Consider the following 13283-nt stretch of genomic DNA (forward strand, 5'->3'; position numbering starts at 1 on the left):
CTTAAAGTCAGCAGAAGGGTATGTAAAGTGCAGAAGCAGTGAGTGAAATGGTGCCATGTTGACAAACATGCATTAGGAAGGAAATCATTTTCCAGACCAGGTCTTCAGGAGGCGGTGCTGGGTGGTCTCAGGCCACGGGGCCTCCCCACAACACCCTCAGAGCCCGGTGGCAATCCCACCTGCATGCGAGTCGCTGGCCACGTTCTCGTCATCCGAGTCTGCAAAGACCTCGGCCAGCTCCTGGTCAGACATGTCGGTGAGCTCTGTGAGGTCCAGTAGGTCGAAGTGCACCTCCAGGGAGGAGACGCTGCTCAGCGGCTCTGGGGGCAGAGGGGCACGTCAGTGGGCCTGGTGACGGCCAGTGTAGGGGAACAAGGTGGGGTCGACCCATTCCTGGCGCTTGCTCCCTGGGGCACAGCGGGGCCCAGAGACCCATCCCTGGTCCCAGGGGGCTTGTGGAGCATGATGGGTGGGTGGGCCATACTTACGCCGCCTTTCCGTGACCTGCAGGAGGCCTGGTGCTGGTATTGGGATGCCCAACTCCTCCTCAGCCATGGGAGACTGGCCACTGGTCCCCGTGACAGGGACGGGGGCACTGAGGGCAGCCTGTGGCATGTCGACCTCCTTAACTAAGCCTGCAACAGAGAGGGCGTTACCTGGGAGGGGCTGGGGTCTTCACCCCCACTGCCAGGACGCAGGCTGGGAGGACCTGAGAACCTGGCCCATGGAGCTAGCCCTCAAGGCTCAGGTAGTGATGGGGGTGGTCCTGGGTCAGGAAGGACAGGGCGCTGGGGGCTTCTCTGAGGAAGCTGACTTTCCCCGGCTCATTCTCTGGTTTCCAGATCCTCTGCCCTCACTACTTGAACGGGAATCACCGCTGGTCTTGCGGGGACCCTTGCTGGTTCTGTCAGAGCCCCCAAGACCCCAGTACTGTCACCTGTCTACTTTTGGTCCCACTAGGGTTTACTAAAGAAGACTATGTTGCAGCTGAAGATGAAGAAGCTATATGGTCAGCAAAAATTAGACCGGGATCTGACTGTGGCTCAGATCATGAACTCTTTATTCCAAGAAGAGTCTGGAGAGTCCTTTTGACGGCAAGGAGATCAAACCAGTCAATCCTTAAGGGAATCAGTCCTGAATATTCATTGGAAGGACTCATGCTGAAGCTCTAATACTCTGGCCACCTGACGGGAAGAACTGACTCATTTGAAAAGACCCTGATGCTGGGAAAGATTGAAGGCGGGAGGAGAAGGGGACGACAGAGGATGAGATGGTTGGATGGCATCACTGACTCGATGGACATGAGTTTGAGCAAGTTCCAGGAGTTGGTGATGGACAGGGAAGCCTGGCGTGCTGCAGTCCATGGGGTTGCAAAGAGTTGGACACAACTGAGCGACTGAACTGAGGGTCTAGTGGACGGTCATACATTTGCTTTAATCCAGCCTGGCCCCAGCTCATGTGTCTATCGTATGCTGTGTTTGAACTCAAAATAACATATTCTCATAGTGAAAGAGACCCATTCCCCACCAACCTCACAATTGGGGATGTTCCCCCAGGGATTTTTTCTGCTCAAATTTTGTTTTCATGTAACAGCTTGTCTCTGTCAGGTGAGAGCTGAGGCCCCTTGGGGATCTGCTTGGTGAGCACTGCCACTCAGAGGTGGGGCTTCCACTCCACGGAGGGCCGTGTCCATCCACAGCTCACCCATTCCTCTCTTCCAGAGTGTTCTAGTGTCCCTCCCCCCACAGCTAGGGTCCCAGTCGTCTGTCAGGCATGTGCCCTGAGGCAGCTGGACCCCTTGGCTCCCCTGAGACGCCTTTCCACAGTGACCTCCCCTCAGCTGAGGGATCCCCCAGCTGAACAGGTGCCCAGTACAGAGTGCGGAGTCCCTCCTCCATCAGCAGTGGGGCCTTGCCGACCCGGCGGGCGAGTGTGGAGAGTGGGGTGTGGACAAGGCCACGGGAGCAGCTGCCAAAGGGGATCAGGGGGGCCCAGCACCAACAGCTGCCTTTGAGGGGTGGGCCTGTGCAGCCAGCAGCCTTGACGTGCCCGGCAGGCCGCATAGGTCCACAGGGTCCTGACTGAGTGGGAAGTGGGACATGGATTTGTGACTGCAGAGCTGGCTGGGCTGCCCCAGCCTCAGAGGGCACCCCTCCCTGGGAAGCGTGACTGAGGGCAGGTGGGCCTGCTGACTGGCAGGGCCTGCCCGGCTCTGCCCCATGCTGTGTTGGCACTGGGGCCCAGGGCTGGCCCTGCCAGACGGGGCTCAGGATCTGGTTTCCACCTCGCTGCCACATCTGGCACGTGGTGTCTGAGCATCCTCAGAGGGCAGGGTTACACCCTCTGGTGGCCCAGCCCGCCCAGCCTGACAGGGGCAGCTTTCCTGAGCCTCAGAGTTCCTGCTGCAGCTTTAGGCCCAGGAAGCCCTTGGGGCCTTTATAGGGACACAGTTCTGTTTCTTAAGAGATGGCACAGCGGCCAGATCGCCCTTCCCCAAGGGCACATGCGTGCCTGGAGTGTCCTGCTCCTCTTCTGCACACGTGGCCCATCCTGGTGGGTGAGGAGGGTGGCCTCTGTCCAGCTGGGGGCTCCGGCCAGGTGCTGCCATTTCTGTGGAGCCTCCACATGGGGCGGGTGACTCTGGGTTAAGAAGAAGAAGAGTGACAGTAGCTCCTGGTTTTCTGTGCTAGACACAAGCCCAGCAAAATGGTTTTCAGCTAATGTCACAACCAGCCACGAGGGAGGGACTGGGAGTTTTGTCCTGTAACACGGAGGGGATCAGCTTGTCACAGGCATGTTAACAGGGGCTCTGGAGCTGGAACTCTTGGTCACCACTTGCCAGCCCATGGAGGGAGGGGAAACCCTGACCTTGTGCCCACAGGGAAGCTAGGGCCTGGCCAGGCAGAAGGGGACTAGGATCAAAGGTGAAGCGGAGGCCAGGAGAAGGCCCTGAGGGAGCCTGGCTGCTCTGGGTGAGCTGGGTAGGAAAGCACCTACCTGCATGTTTATGGAATGGGACTCGGTCCAAGTGGAAAGGAGGATGTCTACAGCTTCTGAGATGGGGGCAGGGCAAGCAGATGCGCCTCCTTATAGACCTTGGGATCCAGGGGTCCCTCCAGCCCCCACAGACACAGTGGCCTGTTGTACTGATTGTAAGAAGCACATGTTATCAAATTTCGGTGTGTCTGAAACAGCACCATTTAGCTGATGGGTGTTGCAGAGCCAGTGGAATATGTTAACCGTGAATTTTTAAGTCACCTTCTGTTGACTTTTTTATTCCTTCTTCTCCCTTTGGCAGTGGTCTGCTCTTTACTTTGTAAATCCTGGTGTCCTGGCCTGTGTCAGAGCTTTGGGAAGAGGGAGGGAGCAGCGGAAGACACAACTTTGGCATCAAGGACGCTGATCTTTCAGTCGGAAGTGAAGGAAACAGGCCCTTGGTTTGGTCCCTGTGCACGGCAGGTGCACCATAAATGCTGGTTGACCGAATGAGCCCTAGACCCCACCCAGAGTTCCTAAGCAGCTGTGCTACCTGAGTCTGTCTGATACCCTCTTGATAGACCTCTAGGAAGAAGGGGCAGATTCTCCATAGGTGAGACCCCCTTTTCTTCTGGGGTGTGAAGCAGAGCAGTGACTGATCACACAGGTAGACACAGGGGCAAGGGTGCTTGCCTGTGGCCCAGAAGTAACCCCAGGGTTGCCCAGGCCAGGGCAAAGGTGAGGGGTGTTTCTAGTTCCCCAGGAAGCTCAGCATGGACCAGTAGCCCAGTGCAGGCCCCATTGAAGAAGTGCAGCCTGTGACTCCTGCAGGGGGACCTGCTGCCCTGACCTGTGGAAGCACTGAGGCAGTACCTGCATGGGGAGACTGGAGCTGGGGGGCCACAGTCCTGCCCTGTCCAGGGTCCGCTGTGAACAGATATGGTAGGGTTACCCTGTGCTACGCTGCTGACCTATTTTCCAGCACATTCGTGCCAAGAACTTGGCCCAGATCTCAAGTTCCCTGCTGTGTGCCCAGGACTTTGCCCCAAGCCTGGAGGAGGGGTTCTGCACACACCCATCACAAATGAGTGAATTAATGAAGTGAATGAATGAATAGCATAAAACCAACATAGTTGCAGCAAAGGAGGTGTGGGCACCATCCCCTAAGTCGAGGGTGCCTGGTGGATGCTGTCTCAGCTCAGCCCCAGGGTTGGGCCCCAGCCCCTTTCTCAGATAGACAAGACTTGGAGGTGGGTGGGCTAGACGCTTGGTCTCCCAACAGCACGTTGCAGAGTGCACCCCCAACTCTCCCCTCCTTGCCTGTGCATTTGATATTAAATTATTGATTCATTTAGGTTTTAATTATAAAACCTTATAGAAGTAATTTCAGAAGTACTTAAGGATGAAATAATACATTTAGATTTGCCACATTAGTACTGAAGGAAGGCTGGTGGAAGTGGGTGAGCAGCTGGCCGGGGCCATGCGGGGGGCTTCCGCTTTCTGTTCTACTTCTGTATGTGCCCCTCTCTCCAGTATAAGTTCCCAGAAGTTGGCAAACTCAGAATGACAGTCACAGCCACCCACACGTGACCCCTGTGGGGTAGGTGGCTGTGGGGTAAGAAGTCTGTCTGCCGGCTTTGGCCCCAGACCCACTGTGTGCCTGCACAGAGTAGGCACCTGGTGAACACAGGTCTCTGGGGCTCCAGAACACTCCCTTCCTCATGCCTGCTGTCTGCTCTCCTGATCTGCAGGGAAGAGGGTCTGTCTCCACTGAGAGGAGTGGTCACGGAGCTCAGAGAGGTCTGGCTGCCGGCATCCCTAAGCCCTTGCTCACCAAGCCTTCCCCATCGAATCATCATAAGGCCTCACGGAAGCCCTGGGGTCCTGGTGCAGCCCACAGGAATACAAAACAAAGAAAACCACACCCACTGTCCCCCACCCTCCCCAGTGTTTCTCCTGGTGCTCAGGAGGAGGGTGACAAGGGCCCCCAGAAGGTGTCTGGAACGCACCTGCTCAGCTCAGACTTCAGACAGCAGTGAGTGGACTGACTGCTTCAGGACACTTTACGGCTAGCATTTGGGTCTCCAGAGGCGGCCCTCGTGGGCTACGTGGCCCCCGGCGGATCCCTGTGTGCTCAGGGAGTGGCTCCTGGGGAGGGGACCTCCAAGAAAGCCTAGGTGTGCCTGGGGTCTGGCCTGGTGGGTGGAGGAGCCCAGCAGTTTGCATCCAACTTCCTAGGCCGACGGCACAGGAAAACCCTTCCTGAAAGGGAACGTTCCTAGAGTTTTCCTCTCACCATCGGGCCAGGGTCAGGCTAGGGCCAGACCTCCAGGGGAGAGACCCCCGAGTACATCTCCACCGTCTGGACAGCTGACAGAGGCCCTGAGGAGGGGTCACTCCGTTCACCCCTCGACTCCCAGGTGTGTGCGCTCCTGGCCGCGCCAGGGGAAGCAACCCCTGCAGGCGTGGGAGCCCCCGCAGGCCGAGCCCGGGGCATCATCCGCCTCCCTCGCTCCAAGCCCGAGCCTGAGCCTGTATCTCAGCCTGGTGCCCCGCAGCATCCCGGCTTCCGCCTCCCCGCCCAACCCCCAGAGAGGTTCCGCACGGCCGAACAAAGCAGATGCGCGGCTGAGAGCGTAGCCTCCCCCCTACGCCTTGCTGACTTGGACCCCGACTCTGGTCCCGGCACGCCCCCATCTCCCGAATCCCTCCCTGGCTCTGCTGGGAGGGGGCGCAGGACCAAATTGTGTGCCGCCCACTCAGGAGCGCGCCGGGCACCGCTGCCCCGGCCGGGAGCGCGGAGGACGAGGGGGCGGGGACGCGGTCCGTGCGCCTCTAGCCCAGCGCGGGGGCCGCTCCCGGAGGTACCCCGGCCTGGCTTCTTCAGCACGGCGGGCTTAGGCTTCCACGCTCCGGCCCGGCATAGGGGAACTCGGAGCTGCCTGCGGGTCTTGGCGGCCCTGGGGCGTGGTCGGTGAGAGGGCCGGGGGAAAGGACTGCGGGGAGGCGCAGATCTCGGGCTCAGGGGGGCCACACTCACCTCCTGGGCTGGCGCCCTCCGAGGGCTCCATGCGGCCGGTAGGGCCTGGGAGCCGCGCGCGCGGCGGCGGCGGCGTCACCCGGCCCCGGCGCCCCTGCAGCTGCGGCGGCGACTCGGCCCCGACTCCCTGCGCAGCGCATCGGGGCAGCAGCCGGGGGACCGCGGCGGCGGGGAGGAGCCCGCGGGGCGGGGCGCGCAGCTGCTCCGGGGCCGGGTCCCGCCCCCCCCCCGCCCGCCCGCCGTCTCCTCCTCTGCCCCCGCAGCACAGGTGCGGCCCCGCCCCGCCCTGCTCGCGCCCCCTGTCGGCCCTTGCAGACCCTTCCCCGCCGACAGCAACCCTCCTGTCCGGCTTCCCACCCGGACCTGCCCGCGGCCCCCATCCCTGGCCTGGTCCCTGCGCGCACCCTCACTCAGCAGCCGCGCCACCGTGCGGGATCATCCTCACGCATCTGTGGGACTCCAACGACGTGCCGGCGCTCCGCGGGGCATGGAGGGACGGGCACAACATCCTAGGGCCCGTAAGCATTGCAGACCGTGGCAAACGCTTTGGAGAGACGCGGTGCGGGGATTGGGGCGTGAGGGGAATGGGGAGGGAAGAGGGGAAGGGAGGTAAGGAGAGGGAGGCGGGCAGAGAGGGGGCGTCCCGGAAGGTAGGCAGGCAGCGTCTGGGCGTGCCGAGAGCTCCAAACAGTTCAGCGGAGTCCCACTTCTAGTCGCTGGTCCCCTGCACAAGGCCCTGGAATGCAGCCCTGTGCCAATCCCTTGATGCACAGTATCGCATTTCATTCTCCTGGGGAATCCTTAGCAGGCGAGGCCCTGATTTTCCAGGTGAAGCTGAACACGGGGTGGGGAGGGGCGGGGGCAGGGAAGTGCGACCAAGGTGCACAGCCGGTCACAGGAAGCCAGAGGAGTCAAGTGCAAGCCCCTGGTCTACACAAAGACAAACCAACCAAAGAAGAGCGTCAGGAAGACAGACTTGTTCCCAGCTGGGAGTGGAGAAATTCTCAGAGGAGGAAGGTGTGAACTTGGTGTTTTCAGAAAAGGTACCCTCCTAAGGCATCTTCAGCCATCCGAGGCCTCAGTCCTCTCCAGTCACCCCGAGCCCATAGCTAAGCTTTGTCAACTGTCAGTCAGTGAGGCAGGCTAATAGTTTCTATTTTTCTTTAGCTTACAAAACAAAGAAAAACTGCTAAAATGATGTCATGACCCATTAGGACAAGCCGCTGCAGTTTGCACTCCAAGAGGCAGGTCAGTCCCTCTGGGACAAAGCTGAGGGTGGTGGGGGTATAAGCCTTGAGAGGTCCGGACAGTAGGTGGACACTGGCTACTGGGGTGGAAGTTTGTATTGTCTCACAATTGTCAGAGCAGTATCTCTGATTCCCCATGTCTTCCAGAACCTTCTGGTTCCATCCAGCCATACCCTGTCTGTGCTCCTGCTCGCACCTGGGCAAGGCTTGTGCTGTTCTGACCAGTGGACTGTGTCCAGCTGATGCCATGTGACTCCAATGCTGGGTCTTAAGTAGGAGTCAGGTCTCGCTCCCCAGGCTCCCCTGGAATTCGGCCACTCTGTGTGAGAAAGCCCAGGCCATTTGAAGGGCCACTTGAGTGTTGTCTGGCCCACAGTAGCCAATGAACCAGATGTAAGGTCTCAGGCAGGAGCCAGACTCTTCCTTTGAGCCACTCTCCCTGGGGTGGGGGTAATACATGGAACCAAGGTGAGCTGTCCCTACAGGGTCCCAGCCAAGTTGCAGATTCATGGGCAAAACAGATGTTGTCACTATATTAAGCCATTTCATTTCAGGGCCAGCCTGTCACACAGCCATAGTAACTGTAACAGTCTTGGTGTTTAATAATTATCCCCATTTGACAGATGAGTAAGTGGATACACAGGGAGTCTTGTCCAGGGCACCAGCTGATCTGACCCCAGAGGCCAGGGTCAAACTTTTCGTTCAAAACATTTTCATGGAAGTCAACTATACTTCAATTAAAAAAAATTAAACTAAATAAAAATAAAAAATCAAACAATAGTAGAATAGCATAATTAACCCACTTATACCCATCATTTAGATTCAGTGATTACTGACTCATGGCTGATCGTATTTCTTCTCTGCTTTCAATGCCTTCTTCCACTTCTGGGTTGTTTTGAAGCAAATCCTATATGTATTATGTCATTTCTTTTGTAAATACTTCACTGTTGATCTCTAAAAATGTTTAGTCTTCTTGAGGACTCTGTTATGCTAACATTCAGGCCTCCATCGAGCTGCTGTTGTGATCTGAGGCAATTTACCTGGATGACCATGTACGTGGGTGTTAGGAAGAGCCAGATATTCACCATAGGTCATTGGGTTTGTATTAACATTTGGTCTGTCATTTTGTAGGAAACTCAGATGTCATTTATCTGGGTTTCTGAGATGCTCAGCTTGATGCCGATTAAAAGTATCTCAAGCCACCCATGTGGAGAAAGGCTCTTTTCTATAAATCTGAACTCAAATTCAGTATGAAAAGCACAGGTCACCATGGGCCTTGTGGGGAGCCCAGAGAGCTGGCAACAAGGCCTCCCTGAACTCTTCATCTCTGCAGTGCACACTGATAAACCGTGCTGTGCTGTTCATTTGTGACAAACGAATACCCTGTCTTGTTATCCTGAGCTAACCCTCCTATTCTTGCCCTTTTTGTCGAAAGGAATTATTGTTAATGCATTCGTTTAATTCAGGACTCCCAGCCAGAATTCTAAAGCAAAAAGCCAGTCAGCATGAGGCACCTAGCATAGTAAGTGCTAAATAATAATCAATAACACTCTGTGCTACCCGGCTGCACTGTCTTACTTGCCAGAACTCCTGTGGGAGGAGCCTACCTTAGGGGAGAAGACCCCTATCAGACCACACGTGTCTGACACAGGCTCAGGCTCTTGCCAGCCCAGGCACAGAGACACCATCAGACCTTCCAGAGGCCCTGGGGCTGCTATAAATGTCACTCTTTGTGCCAGTCAGTTGATACAGTCCTTCCAAAGGGCCATTCCTCTCCAGGAACAATCAAGTCTTGGGTGGGCAAACAGGAACCCCCCAGGCTCGTTGCTGTGGCTCTCTTTCCTGACCGGAGCCTTTCCCCACTATTCACACTCTGTGCCCAAGGCAGTTCTCCAGGGAGAGAAGATTCCTCTCCATCCCCAAACTGACAGAAAACCTTGACCTACTGTAGAACCACTGTTTTGTAAGATGCTAATGTTAAGAGTGTGGAAAAGAAGACAACAAATGGTGTTGTTTTGGGTATAGGTAGCTGGATGGTAGGAGGGATCAGAAATTCTCTGCAATTTGTAAAGCAGTTAGCAGTTTTCAGAGCAAGAGGTTAGAGGGAAGAAACCCCCTGAAGACTTTTTTCCCTGCAGAGCTCGCCTGGAAACCCGTAGCAAAGGTTTCTAGTTTTTCTTCACCAGGAGGACAAAGTCTCTTTAGGAAGAACAGTTAGATTTTGTGAAGGGGAGACTTGCTGATTTCAAAACTGTGGACCCCGCTGGAATATGTTTTTTCTCGTCTTACTTTTGCTTCCTCTGAGGCTTTGTGGAAATCCAGCCGTCTTCCAGCCTCAGGTGGGAGTAATCGTCAAAGGGGGACAGGGTGAGGTGAGGCCCAAGGGCAGAGGTTCCGCGAAAATTTGAATCTAATTGGGTAAAGTCGCGGTGTGGCTGCCTCCCCTCGCTCACTCTTGGAGTTCACGCACTGTAGGTCTTGTACCCACGTAGAGTACGTAACAAGTGGACGGAAACCGCTCCTCCAACCTCCGTGGAGCTTAAGTTTTAGTGGGGAAGACCCGCAGTAAACATGACCTGTCCCGAAAGGAATGCGTTCCCAGGCGTCTTGGAGAGGTAGCTTGTGGATAATGTCCAGCTTCTGCCCAAATATACGGACTCCGCCTGGTTAGTTGCTAAGGACTCCTGCCGTTGCGAGGCACCCGCCCTGCCGGCGGGCTCTCGCGATGGTTCTCGAGACTTCGCGCGGGACCTTGCAGTCGTTGCCTGGAGACGGCGCATCCTCGGAAGGCCCCGCGCTTTGGTTTGTTGGTCCAGGCAGGCGGGAAACCACAACCATGGTGAGGCGGTCTCGTAGGGTCCGCGCCGGGGCCCTGGGGCTCAGAGGTCGGCGGGCCTTGCTCGCCGGGAGTCCCCGGGACGGGAGATCTGTAGCTTTGGCATCTTGGAGCTGCGGGCTTGGTGCTCTGGGGGGTGGCGGGGATGTCCTCTTGGGGAGGGCCCAGGGTGCCGCGAACGCCGGACGCGGCTCCCTAGTGGAGCTGAGAGATCTGGTCTCTCCAGAATCCTGTGCACACCGGGGTGGTGGTCAGAGAGCACCGTCTCCCCCGCCCCCAGACCTAGGGCCCGGTGTGTACGTGTCCGGACCGGAAAACCTGGGTCGAGTGGCTTCCCTACCTGGAATGGAAGGCTCATTGATCAGATCCTTGGGAAACAGAGGTCCTCCAGTCTCTGGGATCGAGAGCCTGGGGTATACCATGGTGGCCAGAGGGTCCTGACAGCGGTTCCAGAGCACGTAGAGTCCCCAGGGCAGAGCTTGGGCAAACCTGCGAGGAGTCAGGTGGGAACTGAGCAGAGCGGAGCTTGGTGCCTTTGGGGTTCTCCATCCCCACCCGCTCTGTGGTAGGGCTCTCAACTGCGCACTCCCCTCTGTGCTGTACGGGCTGTAGGTCACCCAGTTTCCAGGCAGGTGTGGCAGGGTGGCCATCAGTGTGGGGACCCCTCTGTGTGTAGGGGCCCCAGGAGTTCTAGAGGCCCCAACCACTGCCTTACTCCCAGATGCTGAGTGGCGACAAGCCCCCGGGCTCTTCTGATGGGTTGGATTTCTTGGAGTAGAGGGTTATAAAGAGGGCAGTGTTTTAGGAGTGAAGATTTCAGCAGCTCTGTCTTTTGCAAGTCAGCTGGGTAAAGATACATCATCACATTTGGTGATGTACACCAAAATACACCTACTTTCACTAACTTGTGGGAAATATGCATGATTTTCCTTTTTTTTTTTTTTTTTTGTTACTTTGTGCTTTCTAACATTTCCTCATAAACTTTTTTGGTAATAAAAATGTTACAGAGACGTGTAGATGCGTGCCAACGTACAGACAAAAGCATGAGCCACAGAAACCTGGGAGAAGTGAGGGCAGAGGATAAGGCGTTAGTTTTCTTTCTGTTGAGTGGCCCCTGGAGAGGGAGTGGTGCAGAAGGTCCCCTCTGGCACCTTGGAGAAGTAGTTAAAAGCAGGTATCATCCCACTGACAAAGCCCACAGTGTGTGAGTGCCAGTCTGTGCCAGCAGTCTTCACCCTGGGTCTCTGAGGCGCCCACCTTGCACCCATGGACCGATATATTGCAGGTTTCTTTCTGGCACGCCAAGCACTATAGTCTGTGCTGCTGGGGATACTCCTTTGTGAGGGCGAGTAGATTTTGCTCCACACCAAGGAAGTCTCTGCTGTATACAGGGAACATGTTCTCCCTTTTCCTTTCCGAGGGAAAGCAATATTCTCTTCTGAGAAGGGAGATTTCTCCTTGCTGTTCCAAAGGTGTCAACAGAATGTGCCTGTGGTTAAGGATGGGAAACCTTAGGGCAGAGTGAGGCGGCCCGGGTGGAAGCCTGAGACAGTGGGCAGTCAGATGGAGGTTCCAGGCAGAAATTCCTCTCTCGAATGGCCCTGAAAGGGAATGAACCAGCCAGAAGTGAACCCTAACCCGACCATGTGTTCTTCAATCCAAGGCGCCCAAAAAGAAAGGGAAGAAAGGCAAAGGCAAAGGCACTCCGATTGTTGATGGGCTGGCTCCGGAGGACATGAGCAAGGAGCAGGTGAGCGGGCTGGCCGGGCCGCGGCCCCTTGCTGGGTGGGTAGCATGGGTTTGCTGCCCCCCGCTGATCCTAGGAACTTCTTTTAGATCACAGCACCCAAGCTCCTTGTCTGCCTCCCCTCAGTCTGGCTCCTGCCGTCTGTCCACACCAAGACATGTGAAACAGTGCAGCACGTGTGATGGGTAAACTTTTCTCTAGGGTAGTAGGAATTTGGAAGGAAATGTTTTTCTGATATAAAAGCTATTTTAAGTTTTTTTCATTCTTACCCTTTTTAGGCCCCTACTGTTTACAGAGATATTAATCATAGTATATACACTTATAGCATTCTCATTTATTTGATTTACTATTAAACACTGTGAGTTATTTTAGGCTGGTTGTTCATTTCAATGACATTAAGACCTAGGGAACATGATTTGATTAATTACAGTTTCAATTGAAAGGCTCCCGAAACCTATAACCTGTGCAACCCATGAGAGCAAATGTGGTCTGGAAGTGTTCATCACTCTTACTTACTTTTGATGGTTTTAAGATAAAAGAAATCAAAGGAGACTCAACAAGGCATAAGACCTGAAGATGGAGAGCTGGGCAGAGGCCCTTGAAAGTGGTGAATAGGCTCTGTTTCTCACACAGGGAAGCCATCGGCAGTGTCTGTAGAGGGTAATGAGGTCAGGTTGTGCTTTGAGGGGGTCGCTGGGGCTGCCTCATGGAGGTTGGCTTACCCACTGTGTCGCCCCAACAATCGGACTATTTCCTGCCTACGGGTTTACTTCCTGTCCTGTGACATGGCAGGGGTCAGTCTGCAGAGCTTGGAAGCTCTTGGGGTCCAGGCAGTAGTAAGATGAGAGATTCAGGGCAGCTGTGGCCAGGTCTGAATTTGGCAATAAGGAGTTCATGATCTGAGCCACAGTCAGCTCCCGGTGTTGTTTTTGCTGACTGTATAGAGCTTCTCCATCTTTGGCTGCAAAGAATATAATCACTCTGATTTCGGCGATGGCCACCTGGTGATGTCCATGTGTAGAGTCTTCTCTTGTGTTGTTGGAAGAGGGTGTTTGCTATGACCAGTGCGTTCTCTTGGCCAAACTCTATTTAGCCTTTGCCCTGCTTCATTCTGTACTCCAAGGCCAAATTTGCCTGTTACTCCAGGTGTTTCTTGTCTTCCTACTTTTGCATTCCAGTCCCCTATAATGAAAAGGACATCTTTTTTGGGTGTTAGTTCTAAACGGTCTTGTAGATCTTCATAGAACCGTTCAACTTCAGCTTCTTCAGCATTACTGGTTGGGGCATAGACTTGGATTATTGCCAAATTCAGATTTAAATTAAAGAAATTCAGGTATGACCTAAATCATATCCCTTATGACTATACAGTGGAAGTGAGAAATAGATTTAAGGGACTAGATCCGATAGACAGAGTGCCTGATGAACTATGGACAGAAG

The 13283-nt window shown here is 55.2% G+C and overlaps 2 protein-coding genes across 17 annotated transcripts in view; one reads left to right on the forward strand and one right to left on the reverse strand.

The window, feature by feature from the left end:
* Positions 1-6526, reverse strand: part of DBNDD1 (dysbindin domain containing 1) — an 8248-nt gene extending 1722 nt beyond the window's left edge. Inside the window, exons 1-5 of one of the 6 annotated variants that reach the window (XM_070770500.1) lie at positions 6017-6116; positions 4986-5238; positions 2512-2640; positions 489-635; positions 180-320 (exon numbers count right to left, since the gene is read on the reverse strand). In XM_070770500.1, coding sequence (XP_070626601.1) covers positions 180-320; positions 489-635; positions 2512-2608 — 385 coding nt within the window. In that variant the 5' untranslated portion in view covers positions 2609-2640; positions 4986-5238; positions 6017-6116. Of the gene's footprint in view, positions 1-179; positions 321-488; positions 636-2511; positions 3147-3258; positions 3337-4985; positions 5239-6016; positions 6174-6420 lie in introns of those variants that run through there. The other 5 variants (XM_070770501.1, XM_070770499.1, XM_070770498.1 and 2 more) reach the window with 5 other exon arrangements.
* Positions 6405-13283, forward strand: part of GAS8 (growth arrest specific 8) — a 37268-nt gene continuing 30389 nt past the window's right edge. For 5 of the 11 annotated variants that reach the window (XR_011561464.1, XR_011561465.1, XM_019980053.2 and 2 more), the window contains exons 1-2: positions 9981-10102; positions 11763-11849. Coding sequence is in view for 7 of the 11 variants with exons in the window: in XM_019980053.2 (XP_019835612.2) it covers positions 9989-10102; positions 11763-11849 (201 nt within the window). In the remaining 4 variants the exon portion in view is untranslated. Of the gene's footprint in view, positions 6535-6909; positions 7060-7183; positions 7265-9979; positions 10103-11762; positions 11850-11935; positions 12032-13283 lie in introns of those variants that run through there. The other 6 variants (XM_070770494.1, XM_070770492.1, XM_070770493.1 and 3 more) reach the window with 6 other exon arrangements.

This window comes from Bos indicus, chromosome 18 (assembly GCF_029378745.1).
Source record: "Bos indicus isolate NIAB-ARS_2022 breed Sahiwal x Tharparkar chromosome 18, NIAB-ARS_B.indTharparkar_mat_pri_1.0, whole genome shotgun sequence".
Lineage (NCBI taxonomy): Eukaryota > Metazoa > Chordata > Mammalia > Artiodactyla > Bovidae > Bos > Bos indicus.